Source organism: Neodiprion lecontei, chromosome 1, assembly GCF_021901455.1.
Source record: "Neodiprion lecontei isolate iyNeoLeco1 chromosome 1, iyNeoLeco1.1, whole genome shotgun sequence".
Lineage (NCBI taxonomy): Eukaryota > Metazoa > Arthropoda > Insecta > Hymenoptera > Diprionidae > Neodiprion > Neodiprion lecontei.
Genome location: NC_060260.1, coordinates 31,889,076 through 31,909,264, shown reverse-complemented (window position 1 = coordinate 31,909,264; position 20,189 = coordinate 31,889,076). Strand labels below are relative to the sequence as shown.

General features: G+C 34.2%; 3 protein-coding genes across 24 annotated transcripts in view; 2 read left to right on the top strand and 1 right to left on the bottom strand.

The window, feature by feature from the left end:
* The window catches only part of LOC107219415 (kinesin-like protein unc-104), a 44,644-nt gene extending 32,607 nt beyond the window's left edge, over window positions 1–12,037 (top strand). For 5 of the 20 annotated variants that reach the window (XM_046746842.1, XM_046746843.1, XM_046746850.1 and 2 more), the window contains 16 exons: window positions 653–825; window positions 951–1,129; window positions 2,056–2,193; window positions 3,157–3,294; window positions 3,381–3,499; window positions 3,676–4,054; window positions 4,216–4,309; window positions 4,457–4,572; window positions 4,643–5,186; window positions 5,307–5,496; window positions 5,709–5,956; window positions 6,075–6,377; window positions 6,929–7,216; window positions 7,307–7,443; window positions 7,569–7,670; window positions 7,755–12,037. In XM_046746842.1, coding sequence (XP_046602798.1) covers window positions 653–825; window positions 951–1,129; window positions 2,056–2,193; window positions 3,157–3,294; window positions 3,381–3,499; window positions 3,676–4,054; window positions 4,216–4,309; window positions 4,457–4,572; window positions 4,643–5,186; window positions 5,307–5,496; window positions 5,709–5,956; window positions 6,075–6,377; window positions 6,929–7,216; window positions 7,307–7,443; window positions 7,569–7,670; window positions 7,755–7,842 — 3,236 coding nt within the window. In that variant the 3' untranslated portion in view covers window positions 7,843–12,037. The remainder of the gene's footprint in view (window positions 1–652; window positions 826–950; window positions 1,130–2,055; window positions 2,194–3,156; window positions 3,295–3,380; window positions 3,500–3,675; window positions 4,055–4,215; window positions 4,310–4,456; window positions 4,573–4,642; window positions 5,187–5,306; window positions 5,497–5,708; window positions 5,957–6,074; window positions 6,378–6,928; window positions 7,217–7,306; window positions 7,444–7,568; window positions 7,671–7,754) is intronic. The other 15 variants (XM_046746857.1, XM_015657626.2, XM_046746853.1 and 12 more) reach the window with 9 other exon arrangements.
* Window positions 12,038–12,342: 305 nt separating this feature from the next.
* Window positions 12,343–18,281, top strand: LOC107219411 (vacuolar protein sorting-associated protein 11 homolog). 2 transcript variants are annotated; one of them, XM_015657613.2, is made up of 16 exons: window positions 12,343–12,503; window positions 12,603–12,671; window positions 12,856–13,029; window positions 13,149–13,345; window positions 13,433–13,691; window positions 13,981–14,132; window positions 14,220–14,453; window positions 14,552–14,852; window positions 14,954–15,142; window positions 15,220–15,342; window positions 15,409–15,536; window positions 15,658–15,870; window positions 15,980–16,152; window positions 16,234–16,531; window positions 16,757–17,109; window positions 17,233–18,281. In XM_015657613.2, exons 1-16 carry the CDS (start codon window positions 12,486–12,488, stop codon window positions 17,637–17,639), a joined length of 3,288 nt encoding a protein of 1,095 aa, XP_015513099.2. In that variant the 5' UTR covers window positions 12,343–12,485; the 3' UTR covers window positions 17,640–18,281. The 2 variants fall into 2 exon arrangements, with proteins under 2 accessions (XP_015513099.2, XP_046586409.1); XM_046730453.1 differs by lacking the exons at window positions 15,658–15,870; window positions 15,980–16,152; window positions 16,234–16,531.
* On the bottom strand, window positions 17,718–20,164 carry LOC107219414 (flocculation protein FLO11). Of its 2 annotated transcripts, XM_046730472.1 has the most exons (3): window positions 19,803–19,986; window positions 18,834–19,455; window positions 17,718–18,711 (listed from the first exon to the last, which is right to left on the bottom strand). In XM_046730472.1, exons 1-3 carry the CDS (start codon window positions 19,841–19,843, stop codon window positions 18,418–18,420), a joined length of 957 nt encoding a protein of 318 aa, XP_046586428.1. In that variant the 5' UTR covers window positions 19,844–19,986; the 3' UTR covers window positions 17,718–18,417. The 2 variants fall into 2 exon arrangements, with proteins under 2 accessions (XP_046586428.1, XP_015513106.2); XM_015657620.2 differs by having other exon boundaries at window positions 18,834–20,164.
* Between the last annotated feature and the right edge of the window lie 25 nt (window positions 20,165–20,189).

Genomic DNA, 20,189 nt, shown 5'->3' with positions numbered 1-20,189 from the left:
ATCACCATCAATCACTACATTTGAGAGCACTATATGAAATGAGGTATAAAGCTACGTTTTCACTCTCACATCAATTTATGCTGCATGCAAAACTCATTGATAATTTTTACTCTTCCACAAATTGATACTAATATGATACTATGACCAAAATATTCAAGTGTGTCTCAGGAAAAAATTTAATCATGTATCATGTATGTACATGACCTATTTACACGCTTTTCTTAACTACGCTTAGCTTAGTGATTGATGAAATCAACTCACATCGATTATTTGTCAGATAATTTACGGAATTAGATTGAATGTATGAATATATATGTTTATAGGTATATATATCAGGATTTGCGAATACAACACACTTGATTATTAATAAGTAGTGACACGTAGTGGAACTGATTTCTTAAAGGCGCTTGCAGCACATTTGTTAAATGACAATTCACACGTTTCATAGCATTTGGTTCAATCTATGTCATGAATTATTAAATATAATGATCTTGAATTTGAAATAGATTATCTTACTAATCAAAGAAATAGCCATTGAACTAAATTTACTAAATTGCATCAAAGTGTTGCTTACTCCTTTAAAAATGTCTTTGGGAAATACCTAACGCTTGGCTTTTCTGACTGTGTTGCCTGGTGATGGCTTGCATTTCAGTCAACCCCTTATTTGACGCAGAGAGCAACTGGAGTGAGCGCGAATTCCAGCTAGCAGCATGGGCATTTCGCAAATGGAAATATCATCAGTTTACCAGTCTTCGAGATGACTTGTGGGGTAACGCAATTTTCCTCAAGGAAGCTAACGCCATTTCCGTAGAACTTAAGAAAAAGGTCAGTACATAAATTAGATTTTCATCGTGCAAATTAATTAATTTCCAATAAATAACAATGACGTGCTTTATTTTCTACATCACCATATAAAATTATTTAGTAATCCTACTTGTTTTACCCTCCAGGTTCAGTTTCAGTTCACACTTCTGACAGACACATTATATTCACCATTACCAGTTGACTTGTTACCAGCTATAGAGGATGAAGATGATGATGAGAGGCCTTTTCCTCGTACTATCGTGGCTGTTGAGGTCCAAGACACGAAAAATGGTGCTACACATTACTGGACTCTTGATAAGCTAAGGTTAGTGAAAAGAAACTTCGATTTTTTAAATTAGAGTTTGTGACTATTGTCATGAACATTTAAATCCTTATGTAGAAAGTTTTTGTAGTTGTAAGCCCATCAGCTCAAAGGCAAAAGATAAATAGGATACGTTTCGTACGATGAACAATACGTTTGATGCAAATTATTGAAGGAAATATAATTAACTTATGCATAATTTACTACTTATAATGAATATCCATATTTTAGTAGTTAGATAAACGTCGAAAATGTCTTCGAAGTTTTAAATTCTACTGTACTATGATTCATACTATATTCATTGTAAATTTTGGAATGTATATTCTATATTGCTAAAGAAAACTTTGGTGCAGATTTTTGTCTGTTAAAACAATTTAGATTTGATATTGCAAATACATTTCCAAGTCATAGTTTGATTTTTGCATTATCTGAAATTGCCTGAGTCATTACTAATGTGTATAGTGTAGCTTACCTTTCAATGTGGTACTGGATATAGTAGCGCTGTAAGAGAGGATAAACGTTGAACATACAGTTCATCATTAGGATAGAGGCTTTGCCGAAAATTGTAGGCGAGGTGGCAGTTCATATTCAGTGGCATTCCCGTTATTGTAGATAAAACACTGAAACGTTCTTGTTTTTTCTGAAATTATTTCTACAGTGACACATGACAATTACAAAGCATTGAACTATCATAATATTTCCTATGTTAACAGATTGACTGTTAAATTGTACCTAAGAAACTTTGAGCTACACATGGAAGTAAAAAATTTTAGGAAATCGTGACACTGAAGTTTCAATTAGTTTTTCATAGAGGTCTAATCGTAGTTTTTTATTCATTTAAGTAAAATTACATCAAATGACAGCGATTGATTGATTATAACGCATGACTATGAACAGCCACTAACAGGGGTATAAATGTTGACTTGTAGACAGCGCTTGGAGTTGATGCGACACATATACAATGAAGACTTGAGTCCCAGCACTCCGGAGGCCAAAGAGGATTTTTTCCCATGCCTTACAGTCTGCTCTAATCAGAAGTTCTCGCTCGCAAATCTTTTGCCTTCGAGGTTGGTGCTCAGTCACGCGACACTCTTTCCATCGTTTCATTCTCTACGCATAAAAGAGTAAATCCTGCTGCATTATTACATTTTACACATTAAATTCATTCTATCAATGTATGATAGCTTGAATCATCTTTAGCTTAGTTCGAGTGCAGCATGGCCAGTATACGTGCAAACGCTTTTGAAAGTCAAAGTGGTAATTAGTCGTACTGTGGTAAAACTTCAGAGAATTTCAATCACATCAAATGTACCTCTATATTCAATATTTTTGCATAACCAATGGTACTGCCCCATCATTTCTATTCAATCAACGTATTAAAGACGAGTAAATATGAGATATAACATGTATTGACTACGTCGCATTACCTTGACTTTCGGGGGCCACAGATTTTATTATTTATTCAAATTTTTTTTTTTTTTTTTAACAGCATACTTGTGAGATATCAATTGGCTGAAATTCTTTAAATATAGTACATGTATCCCCAGTATACAATTACAATACTAATTTTTTCAAATTCAACAAAACTTTGACGATATCTCTATTCATTTCAGGAATTCAAAACGTTTCACTCATATTGGATCAATATTCATTGTGTATGAGACTTTCCTTTTGAAACGCATATTTTGACCACACAGTATGGTATTGAATTTTCCTATAACTTCTTCGAGTAATCTTGCCACATAAGAATGAACATAAGCTGATGTAACATGTTCTACTATTGTCTGATTTTTGATTGGAAATTCCCGTACCATCCTTTCAAATTTATTCTATTTTGCAGCAAACTCTGCTGTCATGTACAGTCAGAGTTTTCTTGCATTTCTACTTAAGGTGGAGCTTGCATAACGAAGGGAAAACATTGTCATTTGTTTTAGACCACAAGCTTTCCTTAGTGTACAAGCATTATAGTGCATGGCTTGTGGTGTAACTTGTATTTGACATATCTAAGTAAACGTGTATCTCTTCAATAGGCAAAGGCTGGAATTAATGCGAGAAATGTATCACAACGAAGCTGAGTTGTCGCCAACTTCGCCAGACTATAACATTGAAACCATTACCGGTGGTGATCCCTTCTATGATAGATTCCCATGGTTCCGGATGGTTGGAAGGTAACGCCGTACATACCCAGTCATTGTACCAGATGAATAGAAATCTTGATAAAATTTTATAACTACAATACTTCTTATCAATTTAGATCCTTCATATACTTGAGCAATCTTATGTACCCTGTACCACTTATTCACAAAGTTGCTATTGTAAATGAAAAAGGAGATGTAAAGGGATACTTAAGAGTTGCTGTTCAAGCTGTTATCGGTACGTAAAACTTTACTCTATTGATGGATATGCAAGAAGTGTCCATATAAAATATATTATTGGCTTTCTTTATCTGAATACAATTTTAAATACATAGTATATTTGGAAATCTAGATATGTAATTAGTTTTTTCCGTTCACATATAACAGTGTGTTTCTAATGGATCCTTTTTCTAGAAGAGGAAAACAGCGAATATTCAAGTGGTGTCAGACAGTCTGCTCGTATATCATTTGAAGATGATCTCTTTGGTAACCACAGATATAACAAACGAAATACCCTTCTCACACAAACTCTTGAAAAGAATCAGCAAAACCTTTTACAAGAAGAACGTGTGGTCGAAGGATCAACCGATGTGAAAGATTCTAAGGAGGGTAAGGATGACGAAGAAGTCGGCGATGCTGATAGTGGAAGAGGTGATAGTTCCGTATCTAGTGATATGAAAGAGGAAGAATTGCCGGACCATCTCCAAGCTGGAGTTGAATTTACCTTTAGAGTGACGGTACTCCAAGCAATGGGAATTTCTACAGAATATGCAGACATTTTCTGTCAATTCAAGTGAGTTTTGCAACGCGCCATACCAGGGTTGATTCAAATTTTATCTTAATTATAGTTCGAAAAATTTAAACAAGTGACAAATGCTCAAATTTATAACAACATTTTGAATTTGACTACTTACAATTAGGATAATCTACATTCATATCACATTCAATTTTCAGCTTTTTGCATAGACATGACGAAGCTTTCTCAACTGAACCTGTTAAAAATGCTGGTAAAGGAAATCCACCGTTAGGATTCTATCATGTACAGAACGTAAGTATCTCTGTCTTCCAAAATGGCAACATTGGGACTAAATGAATTACAAAATGAATTTTGAATGAGGGAACGGAAGTGTAGTGCCATGATGAATCCCGTTTTGTGTTGTACAAATCCAAATTTTATATATTTTCAATTCAACAGATAACAGTGACAGTCACCAAATCTTTCTTGGAATATCTGAAAACCCAACCTATTGTATTCGAAGTATTTGGTCATTATCAACAGCATCCATTACACAAAGATGCCAAATTGGAATAGTAAGTTTTTTGCTACTTAAAGTTTACACAATGAATGATACTCGTCATTTTACATGTCTTATTTTTGCAGCAGTGCTAGGCAGCCACCAAAAAGGATGCTCCCACCATCTATTCCCATCAGTCAACCAGTTCGTTCGCCAAAGTTTGGCAGCGTATTACCGTCACCTAGCACATCGCATGTTCATGCCAAATATGATGTTCTAGTGTGGTTCGAAATTTGTGAACTTGCCCCTAATGGAGAATACGTACCGTCAGTAGTTGACCATAGCGATGATTTACCTTGCCGCGGATTATTTTTACTTCATCAAGGAATCCAACGTCGTATTCGTATTACGATTGTTCACGAACATGCATCTGAACTTCGATGGAAAGATGTGAGAGAACTTGTCGTAGGACGTATTCGCAACACACCTGAACCCGAAGAAGAGGATAATGATTCTTCAGTATTATCTCTTGGTCTCTTCCCTGGAGAATATTTGGAAATTCCGGGAGATGATAGATGCATGTTTAGATTTGAGGCTGCCTGGGACAGCTCTTTGCACAATTCAGCATTATTAAACAGAGTAACATCCTACGGAGAACAAATATTTATGACCATTTCGGCTTACTTAGAAGTAAGTTTAATTTTTTATTTTTGATCTACACAAGTCTGAACTATTTATCTTCTACTATTAGTAAAGTTCAAAGTACTACTGCCATATCCATATTTAAATATGTTTTCAATGTTGCACTAGCTTGAAAACTGTGGCAGACCAGCTATTATAACGAAGGATCTCAGTATGATCATCTACGGACGGGATGCAAGAGTCGGCCCACGATCTCTGAAGCATTTGTTTAGTGGTCACTATCGGAATCAAGAAGCTAACAGGCTCAGTGGTGTCTACGAGTTGGTTTTACGACGTGCATCTGAAGCAGGTAGCCCAGGTTTGTCTGTTCTGCCCTTAGTGTAGACACCTATCCATTTCCCACTGTTCATGGAGATAAAAATTTCATACTTGTTCTTAGTTGAATTCTGAACTAGCGAATTTCCATCAACATTATGCACGAGTATAGTGTCCCACCATATTTGCTTGGCAAAATCTTGACAAAGTACTAATTTTATAATGCAACCATGATTTAACTATTTTATGCTACAGGAGTACAAAGACGACAACGTAGAGTACTAGATACAAGTTCTACTTACGTTAGGGGTGAAGAAAACCTCCATGGATGGAGACCACGTGGTGATAGCTTGATTTTTGATCATCAATGGGAACTGGAAAAGCTTACTAGACTTGAAGAAGTAGAACGAGTTCGGCACACACTTTTACTCAGAGAAAGACTTGGAATTGATAAAGTTCCATTTTGCAATAAAACGGCACATGATTTTACCAAAAGTGAAAAAGTAAGTTTGCAAGAATTGATGTTGAAAATCTCCAAACCATTGCAATTTCGTGTAGTTTCTGAGATTTTTATGTAGCTGTTCAAGTGGCAATCAAACAATTTAATGACATAATTTCCAGGAGGTCTGCAATATGGTGGCAAAAGCCACTAATGAACCACATGCTAGCCCAATAAAACTCAAAAAATCTGCAAGCAAGGATGTCTATGAGCCTTGGGAAATGACAGACCGAGAGCGAGAACTTGCTACTAAATGTGTAAAGTTAATACAGGGAAGAATTCCCAGCAAAGAGCCAATCGTTTTGTCAGATGTTTCACCTGGCGAGGATGCCATAACTGAGATGTCTACATCCATGATTTCATCGGTCATGTCTACATCATCACAAGAGTCAGTATATCAACACAAATGTGACGGTTTTAAACAGGTAACGCTCACTGTATGTCTCAATCATCGCTTGTGGTTGTTCTTATTATATTATTTGCTGCTAAATGTGCAGCGTGCTAATTTCCGCCACTATAAGTTGCATGCAGCAACAAATCATCGAATAGTGATCAATTTTTATATATGTGCTCGTTCTCTCATTATGTGACATACCTTGACTATACAAAATATTATATATTATATATTAAGTGGATCAGGGTCCTGTTCAAATTTTTTGTTTTATTTCATTGTTCTGTGAACATATATATTTTTATTAGTGATGCACTGCAACATGTGGCTTGAAAAATAACATCATCAAATAATTAAATTACGTTGACTCGTGTGTAACCATAACATGAAAATGCAAACGTAAGATTATTCCCCTTTTCTTTACTTTTACAACTGAGTAATTTTCGTGATTATAATTTAAAATATTCTTCTTCCAAACCTGTTATGCATATTCTCACTGACTATTGTGTAATTGCTTGAAAAAAAAAAAAAACAACCACTAGCAAAGTAGGGAACGCATAAGAGATACAGGAGTGTTACTTGCAGCCAACAGGAATAATAGTCCGGACCCGATCTAAGTCGTGCATCTTTAGGTTGACTTCTCCTGAGCGTGCTCGGCTCCAGGAACTCCAGGATAGTATGATGGCTGGGGAATCTGCTAGTCAAGTAAACAGTATGGCTCCAGCACCCCTTGGTTCTTCGTCACCATTGAAAGAAAGTTTAGTTCTATATGTACCAGAGGTCGAAGAAATTCGCATCAGCCCTGTTATTGCAAGAAAAGGATATTTGAATATCTTGGAACATAAAACTAATGGCTGGAAGAAACGATGGGTGGTATGTACACAAGTTCGTGCTTCCACCCCTGAAAAAGTCTTATTGGTTACTTGAAGTGTATTTGATGATTTACATTTTTTCACTTTACAGGCTGTCCGTAGGCCTTATGTTTTTATCTTCAGAGAGGAAAAAGATCCGGTTGAAAGAGCATTAATCAATCTTGCTACTGCACAAGTCGAATATTCTGAGGACCAATTAGCAATGGTCAAAGTACCCAACACATTCAGGTACTTGACTACAGTTTAATTTTTTGATAACTTCCAGAATCGTGAAACTTATTTTTTATCCAGTTATCTGCCACATAAAACATGTTTAATTTACAAAAATATTTAACTATTGATGTTTTGTTTAGTGTGGTAACTAAACACCGAGGTTACCTTCTCCAAACACTTGGTGATAAAGAAGTCTACGATTGGCTTTATGCTATCAATCCTTTACTTGCTGGACAAATTAGGTAAGACGCGCTCTTTACTATAAGTTTGAATATTCGAATTGCGAAGATCGTATACTACAATAAACTTATTTGTACATATCATAGGTCAAAACTGGCACGCAAAGGTCCTGGTTCCAATATCGCTCCTATTACGCTAGCCCCACCTCCAGAATCTCAGACGCAAGCTAAGTGAATTATAAAAAACACTAGCTAAGGTAATGGACGTTGAAAATAAGATTCCGTACAGATACTGCATCAGACCTCTAATGTCCTAAGATAACCAGATGGCTGTAATATTTAGTTTCCAGTTATCGTTTAGTAAACTCAAATTCAAGTCAGCTGCTTGTTTATCATCCAATTTCCGTGTACAGCTTCTGCATTTTGTGATAGTTGGGAAAAATATATAATCACACACGCTATTACTAATTAGCGTTTATTTGTAAAAAAAGACTGACCTACAGTATGGAATTACTTTGAATGTCATTCAAAAATAGATGCAAAGAACTGTATTTACAGTAAACTTGGTAGCTTTCACAGACTGGTGTTGAACAGAGATATTCTATACATCTTTACATGCTGGAATTATTTTTTCAGTGTTATTGAAGTGGTATAAAATCAACGCGAATAAACAATTCATTCAATGTTACAATGAATACGTGTTTAAATTTGACTGTGTACATCTCTCTGAGTATTTCTCGCTAAATACTGTACAGTTGAGACGTAGCTTGAAAATTTACCATTGAATATGACATCGCATAAGATGTTGGACATGGATTGCAAAGTTGATAGAAGTGATTTAACGTTGTGTGGTAGACGCGAGTGGACCATGTATATGTATGTATACTCAATAGCATACAAATACATGTAATAGATCAAATTGAGAATAACGCATATGGGACAGTAAAAAACAGTGATCGGTATGACTAATGTACCATTTAAACGCCATGTCAAGCATTATTTCCAGAAGCGATCAGACTTTGCATCTGATATCAATAAGTCTGAATACTAGTAGCTGACTGTATATATTTTCTTTGCCCTTCATATTGGTAATTTTCTATTCATTGAAATACTAAACCAGGAAGGAAATTGACCAGCGATTACAAAAAAGGAAAAAATTGAGTGGTGTGAGGTAACATATGTTAGCCACTTCTTTGCAAAAATTCATAACAAATGTGAAGAGTATTTCCAGATCTATCTCTGCGTTTGATTGGTATTCATTTCAATATGTGAAACAATTGGATAACCATCTGAAATATAGTTTCCTAGAACTTGGACAATACAAAATATTTTTTGAATGTAATAACTTTCAACATTTACAAATATTCTGTAATATCGATTGGTCAGTGACATACATATATTATAGGCATCAGAGACTAACTATAACATCATGTGGCGTGTCAAGATGAATCTGAGTTCTATTTTATTGTATGAAGAATATTTCACTCTAAAAACGAAAATAATGTATAAGCAAATTAAATATACGCAATAGAAATGTAAGTTATCTTATGGACAAAATTGGCAAAATTTATATCAACATTTGATATCCAAACAAGACTTTAATGCAGATTATAAATGCAAGTCACAAATTTTTTCCAAAATCTCCTAGTAATCAGGAAAAACTTGGGAATGTCGTTCTTACTCAAGTGTTACAGTGAATATGACAAGAACTAGTGTGAATCAGTGTTTTAGGTGGGCATATAACAAAACAGGTCCTGTCGCTACCCTTGAAATAAATGTGTCTGATCACGAAACGAGAGTAATAAATGAACTTGGTCCAACACCAAACTTAATTGCCATTACATTACACAAGCAATAAATATTTGTGATATGTACTATCTTGGCTATGTTTAACATGATCACGTTATGTCAATGATAACGTGAAAGATCAATTGTTTCCGATTATTTGTTACTTAGATGTAAGTACATTTGTAGTTGATTGTTTATATTCGGAGTTCGACGTTGATAAATTGTGCAAGTAAAAGTCGTTGAGAATGAACTGGAATCGGGTATAACTCATTCTGTCTGCATAAAAGTCTTGATTAGATACATGAAGCCAAATTCAAAACGGATTTTATTGTAAACTTGACTGTATTATAACTATTATACCTATTGATTGTCATCAAAACATATACAATTGACAACGTTGGGTTTATGAAAAAATCACGATTTATTCGTTAAAACGGCCTTTTAGTAATATTATTATGAGGATCAAGATGAATATTCACACTCTAATCTTCTTGCTGTGAAAACTTTAATTTTCTTTATATTTCAAACTCAATTTGATTTCTATAAAAAGATGTATATATGAAGAGTGAAAGTGTGTGAGAATGTGATCTATATTTAGCGGCAAATTAATATTGCAATTATTTATTATTGCAAATGACGAAAGGTACTCTAGACTCAGAGATGGCTGTTTCATGTTTAGAATAATAATTTGCAGCAACTCAAACTAATTTCTGTAAATTCTATACGACAGTACACCGTTGTTTTGAAAATCTATTACTATTTATTTAATTTTTGAATAGCAAGTGATCATCATCATACGGGTGTACTCAATGTTCAACAAACTTATATTGCCGTCAACTGTTATTATAATTTAAACGTTTTCCTAGATTTTTGGATTTTGTAGGAGTGTCTGTTAAGTTTTGAATTTTATTTTGTTATGGTAATTTATTTATGATAAGTTAGTTGGAGTAACATATGGAAAATAGGAATTGAAAGATGAAACAATAAATGAGAAAGTCGTAAAGAAAGATTCTGAAGTATAATTCAAAAAGATCGCATCTTTTTATGCAAAACAATGGGTAATGTGTACTACGAAAATAACAAGCACGTACGAATGTGCGTGAATCATGTACGGTAGAACGATATTCAGTAAGTGATTGATTACAAGCTGGCTAATATTGAAATAAGAAAAACAAGACAGGAATTTTGACAAACTACTGTCCGATCTATGATCTATTCATACTACAAACGTACAATATAAAATTCAAAACAATAAATATTTCCGAAGTCTCAGCTCCTTATAAACCTCTATGTACATTATATAATATATGCTTTGATAGGAACCGTAGGTATTCCAATAATGATTTAATTTAATAAAAATATTTTAAAAATTGAGTATGGCGTCAGTTGAATGAAAAAATATTTCTATTTTATACAATAGAAATGTACCGTCATGTCTAGTACTTGAGTGAGTACATGCACAGCTCACTTTGTACATTATAACGTAGATTATTATGATTATTATTAATAAATCTCAACGTAATAGATTTAATAATGCATTGATTGCATTCTAGTCAATGATGTACCTTTACATGCATTTTTGCATTATTTGTTATAATTCTAAATTTCAAGGAAATTTAGTAACGTTCAGTTGACGATGATTATCATTTTTAACTATAGCTCATGTAACACTAGTCTTTATATAGGATCCATGTTAGATATTTTGCATTGTTGAGTTTCCATTTGAAAGCACACGACCATTGTATTTGTATTGCAATATGATAATACCTTGGTAACAACATTTCTCAACTGGACCTTTTAATGTACAGTTTTGTCTCACTGGCAACTGTGAAATTGTGCAACGAGTTAAGTGCAACCAGAATCAAGTTTTGCTGAACGTCTTATTATGACGTGAGTGTAGTAAACTAGGATAAAGACTAGTGTTAACAGAGTTCACGTTATTATTTTCGCTTGCTGACTGTTGTAGTGTCTAATAGTTTTATTTTGTTATTGATATAATATAATCATTATGGTATTTAAGGTTTATTACTATTTAAGATCTCTATGATAATGAAAAAAAATTACGTAATGATAGAAAAAAATAAGATTGAAGAATGATTATACGCGGGACACATGATTATTACAGAACAGTAAAAAGAGTAAATATATTACAATTACTTATATAAATAAATATAGTATATGTATACATACATACATACATACATACATATATGTATACGCACACGCACACGCACACATATATTACACATATATTTTATATATGTGTGTGTGTGTGTGTGTGTGTGTGTGTGTATATATATTTATATATACATATGTATGTATATAAATAAATTTAATTATAATATATAAATATAATTGGCGGAATTTTCTCAATAAATGCCCATGTATAATAAGTATAAGTTTATGTATTAATTTATAACGTTATGCAAAAATTATTCTGTCACCATAATTAACATTGAGCATACATTTATGCTGTAACGTGTATTTACTATTATCATTATCATAATGATCAATGAATCTTAATATTATTTGTTACATATTATTATATTACTCCCAGTAATATTATTATTTATATACCAATTGGGCTACTGTAAAATGGAACCATGTAATAAATGATTCAATAAAAGCTTATATATGCCTAACATTTGTACTGTTAATGTAAAATTCAGTCCCTAATTGCAAATATGTATAGGTATATGTCCAATTTATGATATATGATTTCATTAGGAAAGATGCAAAGAGACTACATAACATAAGCCATTAAAGGAATAGCAAAAAATTACTAATAGTGTTTTCATTCAAGATACTACACTATTATTTATATTCGGTCAGATGATCTGTGGCTGTAGATTTTTGTATTGTAATTTTCGAATTGCATCATATATAAATATGTGTACATATAACGTATATATCGCGCATGTGCTAAGCTGGTAGACCTTGAGTCTGGGTGTTAGTGTTGGTTAGATCATGGGGGTGGGTTGCTTTGGAACACTGTGTCAGCGAGCTGTCAAATATTGGAAAAAATGTTGGTTCTTATGAAATTTTAACAGGCGTGAAAGTGTCAATGTCAGCGTAATAATTATTATATTTATGATGGCGTTCCTGGAGGTGATATTTCTTTTAATTTTAGTACCCAAAATATTTAATCCTTTGATAATGATTCTAACCTCACATTTGATTCTTTATTTAATCAGAATATGTTTTTAGTGGAGGCGGTTCAACTTCTTCGATTTGAAGAAGGAAGTGGACAGTGGCAAAATATCTGAAGCTCTTGGGGTAAACTTATTTTTTGTCTCTTGAAAAATGATGTCTGCAGTGACATGAGATAAATGGTAGAATGTTTAGGATGCGACGTTTCTATTTGTCTCTCTGTGATAACTTTGTTTCACAAGAACCTCTTTTAACCTGCACGTGATATATGGTTATAAATGAAACAGTTTATATACTTTCTGTTCTCCAGGAAGCTCAAGTCACAGCAGCAACCAGTGGAAATGGAGACCTTGTCTTTGGTGATAACACAGGTAACGTGCACTTGGTGAACAGAAAATATGTGATCACAACATTTCGTGCCTACGAAATAACGTTGACCTTAGCCCAACAAGTACAACATTCTACCTTCTTATTTACAATTGGTGTAAGTGTCATTTACAGTAATTAAATGCTTTTTAGTCAGGATAATCCATCATTGCTATACACGTACTTATCTCTTTCCCTCAAAATATGACCTAAGGAAATGTAAATTTTTTTGTTTAGGAAGATGAGCCTGGTTGTAATCCGACAATAAAAGTTTGGAATCTAGCCAAGCTGGACAAACACGGTAATCCAACTTGTGTTAGAATCAGCAGAGCCGTTCCTGGGTACCGTGCAGTTCCAGCTAGTGCATTGTGTGTTCATAGCGGGCTTACTTTGATGGCTGTTGGTTTCGGCGATGGATCCATTATGCTCTACAGGTCACATTAATTTTAGATTTTAATCTCTGGAACAACCTCTGGTTAATTTAAAATTATTGTTACACAGTCATAATATTCAATTTATAGAGGTGACCTGACACGGGAAAGGAAAAATAAAATACGAATACTGAAGGACAGTAATACACCTGTAACTGGACTTGCAATACGATCGACAGGCAAGCAAACTCATATGTTTGTTGCAACAACCACTAGTGTATTCCTGTATAATATCACTGTCAAGGATAAAGAGTATAAAACTAGTTTAGATAATATGGGGTGCTCAAGGAAGTGCAGCGTTTTGGCTGACTCAACCCAAGGCAGTCACTTCATGATCGGGCGCAATGATGTAAGATCTCTATAAAAATCTACATCATTTTGCTGTGTAGTCATGAGTATTAAAACAACAATCCTCTTTAGCTGTAGTAACTGCATGAGTAATTCGACATTACTAGATTACTGTTATAAATATATGTTTTGCTTTACTTCAGCTTTTATAGTTTCAAATTCATTAGCTTAAAAATTGCAAACCATTTGTTAAAATCCTGGCCATCTTTACGGACATGAAGGTGAAATTAAAAAGTAAAAATGATTTTGGATATCATACCTAGTAAGGATCTTGAATTACTTTTATTCAGGCTGTGTACTGTTACACACCAGATGGAAGAGGTCCATGTTATGCAGTGGATGGACAAAAAATCATGCTGGAATGGTTTCGAAGTTATCTAGTGATAATAGCCAAGGAGGCTGCCAATGTTCCCAGAACAACAACTATTTGTGCAAAACCTAAGTATGATCAACAATTTGTTGATACTTCGTAGATCCAAGCGTTTTCTTCGCCATGATGAAAAATAATTGCTTTTGCCAATATTTTCAGTACTATAGAACCTATACCTCCAGGTGCAGATAAGCACACGATCACGGTTCTTGATATTCAGAACAAAGTTATTGTATTTTCTGCACCAATGTTGTCAGTCCAAGCTGTCTTATCAGAGTGGGGTGGCTTCTTCATTTTGAGCGGCAATAGTAAGCTGTATCACTTAGATGAAAAGGATTTACAATCAAAGCTGACATTATTATTCAAAAAAAATCTTTACGATGTTTCAATACGGTAAAGTATTGTTTTTTTTTCAGCACTAATAATATTTTCAGTAATGATTCCTTCAATTTCAAAAAATCTTGCATAACGCCACGTACGTTACTTTATAGAATAGCAAAAAGTCAACAATATGATGCGGAGGGACTTGTAGATATATTCCGCCAGTATGGAGACCATCTGTATTCGAAAGGTGATCATAACGGGGCCATAGAACAATATATAAAAACGATTGGAAAGCTTGAACCGTCTTATGTGATACGAAAATTCTTGGATTCGCAACACATTGACAATTTAACGACGTACCTTCAAGCACTGCATAAACAAGGTCAAGCTACTGGGGACCACACTACTTTATTGTTAAACTGTTATACAAAATTGAACCATACTGAGAAATTAAAAGAATTTATCATGGTAAGTAAGAAATCAATGAATTTGTAATCTTGGTATATAAGTTATAATTCTCTCACAAATACCTTTTAAATTGATAACTTACATTGTTCAAAACATTTTAGACCAAGGACCGCGAAGTGGATTTCGATGTCGAAATAGCCATAAAAGTGTGTCGCCAGGCATCATCAGAAGATGCATTACTCTTGGCTACAAAACATGGCAAACACGAATGGTATTTGCGAATTCAAATAGAAGATAAAGCTGAATATAAAGGGGCTCTGGAATACATTGCAACTTTAGATTTCGAAGAGGTGAATGCTTAGCATTCTCATCAATTACCTATTATACACTGGTTCTTGCCATACTCAATTTTGCATTATAATTTCAGGCTGAGTCAAATATGAAAAAGTACGGAAGCGTATTAATTGAACATGTACCAAATGAGGCAACACAATTTTTAAAAAGATTGTGTACTAATTATAGACCTGCAAATAAACCTCTTGTTGACCAGGTATGAGTTTGATTTTACTGTTTGACAAGAGGTCGAATTATTTTTTATGAAGAATTGTTTGTTTAGGCCACGTTGGATGGATCTGTCGAACAGAGCATCGAAAAAGCTAATCCAGAAGAATTCATACATTTGTTCCTTGGCAATTCTGAACGTCTGGTTGAATTTTTAGAGCATCTAGTAAAATGTGAAAGCAAGTAGGTATAAAATTTTAATATAATCATGTCATATTGATTTTGAATATTTTCTCATAAATCGAATATATGCAATTACATATAGCACGTAATGTGAAAAGCATGATCTTTTGTTATATTGCAGATGGAGCACGTTAGTGTATAATACCTTAGTAGAACATTATCTACACGTGTGGTCAGCCTTAGGTAGTGAGGTAGCAAAACTCCAGTATGAACAAAAAGTTGTCAGATTGTTACAAAGTTCGGAAGCTAGTTATGATAAAGATCAGATATTAATACTCTGCCAACAGCACAACTTTCGACGAGGTATACTCTTTCTGTATGAAGAAAGAAAATTGTAAGTCACACAATTACTTCAATGGATTTGTTTTTTTCTTTTCTCTGAATACATTTTCCCACGGCGAAACCACCTGTATTATTTTTTACTTTCAATTTTCAAATGACAGGTACCAAGAGATTCTGCAGTACCATTTACGTGAAGGCGATAATGAACAAATTTTGGCAACCTGTAAACGATTTGGTCATCAAGATCCTAATTTGTGGGTTCAGGCTTTGTGGAGTGTAGCTAGGAACAAAAACGCATCATCGAAACTTTTAGCTGACATTCTAACATATATTGGTAAAGCATAATTACCAATTTTTAAGAATTCATATAGTATCCGTGAAGGCATGTTCTAAGATTTTAAATATATTTTTGTAGCAAAAGAAAAACTTTTGTCACCATTGATGGTGGTGGATGCGTTATCAACATCAATGTCCTGTACACTGGGTGATGTACGAAATTATTTGAATAATGTACTGCGCACTGAAAATGAACAGACGCAGGCTGACACAGACCTAACGAAAAAATATCAAGCAGATACACAGAAATTAAGAGAGCAAATAGAATCTATCAAAAATAACACAATCATTTTTCAAGGGTCACGCTGCAGTGCGTGTCATGACCAGCTAGAACTTCCTTCGGTTCACTTTATGTGTCAACATTCCTACCACCAACAGTAAATCAACTTTATTTTTTCAGTTTTCGACTCATACATGATTTCAAATATTTCAAGAAAATTTTGATTAAGTCCTTGAAATATATGGGAAATTTGATGCACTCTAGAAATCAAATTTAGTGTCACTATATACTTGATAAATATTGGTGTCCAATATTGTTTGTGTTTATGTGTTTACTCTACTAAAGGAGTTTATCAAATATACTGCGTTTCCTTGTTTTTCAGCTGCTTTCAAAGCTTTTCTGAAAACGAAAATGAATGTCCAGCTTGCCTCCCGAACAATAAGAAGTTATTAGATATCATCAAAGCGCAAGAACAATCAAGAGACCTTCATGAAACATTTCATAGTCTATTGGATCGAGCTGAAGATCCATTCTCTCTTGTTGCTGATTATTTTGGTCGGGGCGTATTTAAAAAATTAACAGTCATCACTGACGCTGATAAACCACAGGCATTACCATCATCAAAGTTTCAAGAACCAAAGCCTAAGTTTCAGGAGCCTAAACCAAACTATTATGCATATGGTGCAGGAGCTGAAGCAAAGCTCAGACTGGGAGAAGGAAGAAATACAAATCTTGGTAAGTTCAGTCTACTTCGCTGCTTGCGATTCACTTTTAACATGGTAATTATGTTGAATCTAGTGTAAAAAGATATAAATTATTAGCGATCTATATAGCTTAATGACTGAGATGCCGTTACAGTTACGTTAGAACCAAGATATGTCGGCAGTGATACACCATCAAACGTTGTGATACCAATACCTGAAGGAAGATTAAGAGTTCTTGCTAAACCTGACTTCTACTCGTCATCTTTCGACACAAGTTTGTCAGGACCAACTAGTGGAACGTCAACGCCTCGATCTTCCCGAAAAGGTTCACCGATCCCAATTAGAGAAGCGCGGATTCTAAATATCTCATCCCCCAAAATGTCACCAGCTCAAAAAACCTTTATTCCACCGAAAACGCCCATTGTTCCATTGAATCCTTTTACAGGAGATGGTTATGACGAATCAAAAAATCCTTTCGCTGAAGATAATAATACAGTAGAAGACGATCCATTTCAAGAAGATGATGATTATGATAAAAATCTCAATCCATTTGCAAGCTAGAAACTAATTTTCGATGATCAACACAATGATTTCAGTTTGATAGAGATAAGATATGTCTGTAATTTTTTTAGTATCGCGACTCTTGACTGTCTCCTTTATAGCCAGTGGACATTGATGCTAGGAAGCTAGTTCAATGTTCAAATTTATGTATGATTACTAACTATGTTAGGTTAGAGCGATGTTACAACGTTATTGCATAATAACTACAGGATATTTTAAAAACTGTAATTTGTACCAAACTTTGCCGTTTTTTTTGTTCTATATCTTCTTCCCAGAAAAATCAGCATAATGATCTAAATTCAAACCCACACATAAACAAGGCTTTCTGTAGGTTGGATTTGAACATACCAAAGCTTGAAGGCTATTTTAATTCTAATCATACTGTTGAACATGATTTCTCGATTAATACTTTGAAGGAAACATCTAGTTTTGGTATTTTAAATCGCGATTATATTGTTCTCCAGAAAATATTGTAAGACATACACAAGAATGCTAATATTAATACGCTTTGATACAACGTTATACAAATTATTTTTAAAAATCCTTATATTCAATCAGATATTGTATATACTGATTGAAAATGAGAAATCAGCATTTGTCGCTTATCCTTCGTTATTCTACCGTAACAGTAATAGCAATATCTAAAATTAATTCAATTCAATATACATATGTCGTAAATATTCTGTGATTTATATGTATGTCCAAAGTATATTAGCAGATCAGTGAAAATTAAATGCAAATCCTTGTTTAATAAAAATAAATCTATTGCCATATTTTGTTAATAGTGTTGGTCCATGTCATGCTTCCATCCAAATATTTTATCACTTATTGTGAATGCACTCCAATTACGTGAAATCTCTGGGCTGCTGGGTCTTATCTGAACAGCAATACAGTATTCCTCTGAATAGCTTGGTGTAAAAAAATCTGATAGTTTAGGAACTATATCTCTATGCCGAGGTTCTGGATCTTTGCTGCGAATTAGTCTCGATGGCAATTGATTCTCATTGACAGAAAGGTCGACAAGATTCTTGTAAATTGCCTCATCTATAGGAAAATCTAAAGCTGCCGAAACCTAAAGTAAAGAACAAATGAAAATAGAAACTTAAAAATGAGTTACAAAGACATTATTTCTTTAAACGATTTCATTTCTTAGCAAATACACACTGTAAACATGGCAAAAAGGAAAGTAGGTACCTTCTGGTTTACTAAGTTCCGGTAAACTAGTGGCAAGTGGTCAACATCAGTGACAAATTTTTCTGCCTGAGCTTTCTTTAGCTCCTCAATTGTACACATAATTGAATTATACTCTGGTCTGCCTAATTGTTCTCCAGACACAATATCTGTCCTAATATGTGGCACTTCATTCTCCATGTTAGGCTTGAATGGTTGTGGGTAGTACCTAACGACACCTGGACCAACACAAACATTTGTTGTTCGCCCAGTGACGTCACGCAGTATTGTTTTTTTAACTGGGCTACTCCTTGAGTGAGCTTTCCATATCTTAGTACCAGGTTTGGAAATTTTTAATCCACAGGAGGTACTCTTTTTCATGTTTATGGTACGACTTGAACAAGGCACAACCTTGCTAGGAGTTTTTTCTTTTTGACGAGTTACTTTTGATGCATTACTTTTGCAAGTTACATTCTTATTCGACTTTACATTTTCATCAGATATGGGACCAGATTTCTTTACCACCTTCTTTCCAGTACAAGGCACAGTTTTAGCAGTCACGAATTTAGACTCAGATCTAGATGTGCAGACCAATGGCTTTGCAATTGTTCCAGCCTTTATTTTCGATGTATTTTTCAGTTCTGTGCTGGAAACAGAGGGTTCAGGAATCAAGCAACTTGCTGATTTACTCTGATGAATATTTACTTTTCTACTTGATGTAATGTCTTTTAACATGCTTGTAGAAGGTAATGGCATATTCGTGGCACAGCCTTCTGTACTGATTGAAACTGTATTCGAATATCCTTTTTCAAGATTATTTGTGCAAGACATTGATTGTTGGCTCTTGGCCAAACCTTGAATATCAAATGAGTCTGGCTTGCTCAAGGTTGTTAATTTAGTATTGCACGAGCCAGCCGAGTATGATCTTTGAGTTTCGGTATCCGTTGATGACTGAGGGTTGCAGGTCGATTTAGATGAATGTTCTACACTCACATTTTCAATATTTCCCTTTGACAAGAATAAAATATTTCCATTCTTATATGTTACTTTGAAAGGGTCTTTCAAGCTGATGACGCTTTTCACTTGAGGTTTACCAGGCTGTGATTGTGGAATTGCTTGATCGGGATTTTCTGTACATATTTCAGAATTTGAAGACGAATTCACTGAAGTTTGACAAAATCGAACTTTCGGCTTTTCCATCAATTTTTGCCCATGAGACATATTTAATCGATAAAACTATTTCACACCTAATTATGTTATGCAAAAGATAAACTGATGATTTAAAATAAACGGTCTATTCTGACGCTCACAAAAAATGTATACAAGTTCATAACCTTGTTACAGAAGCTACATAAGCATCTGTCAAAAATCAGCTGATGC

What these genes read in the sequence shown, in the direction of transcription:
- LOC107219411 (XM_015657613.2), top strand. An exon ending in CAACTTTAGATTTCGAAGAG is followed by an intron (nt 15,143 to 15,219) that starts GTGAATGCTTAG and finishes TTATAATTTCAG; the next exon opens with GCTGAGTCAAATATGAAAAA. An exon ending in ATAAACCTCTTGTTGACCAG is followed by an intron (nt 15,343 to 15,408) that starts GTATGAGTTTGA and finishes TTGTTTGTTTAG; the next exon opens with GCCACGTTGGATGGATCTGT.
- LOC107219414 (XM_015657620.2), bottom strand. Translation starts at nt 20,030, where the DNA reads ATGTCTCATGGGCAAAAATTGATGGAAAAGCCGAAAGTTCGATTTTGT. An exon ending in GGAACTTAGTAAACCAGAAG is followed by an intron (nt 18,712 to 18,833) that starts GTACCTACTTTC and finishes TCTTTACTTTAG; the next exon opens with GTTTCGGCAGCTTTAGATTT.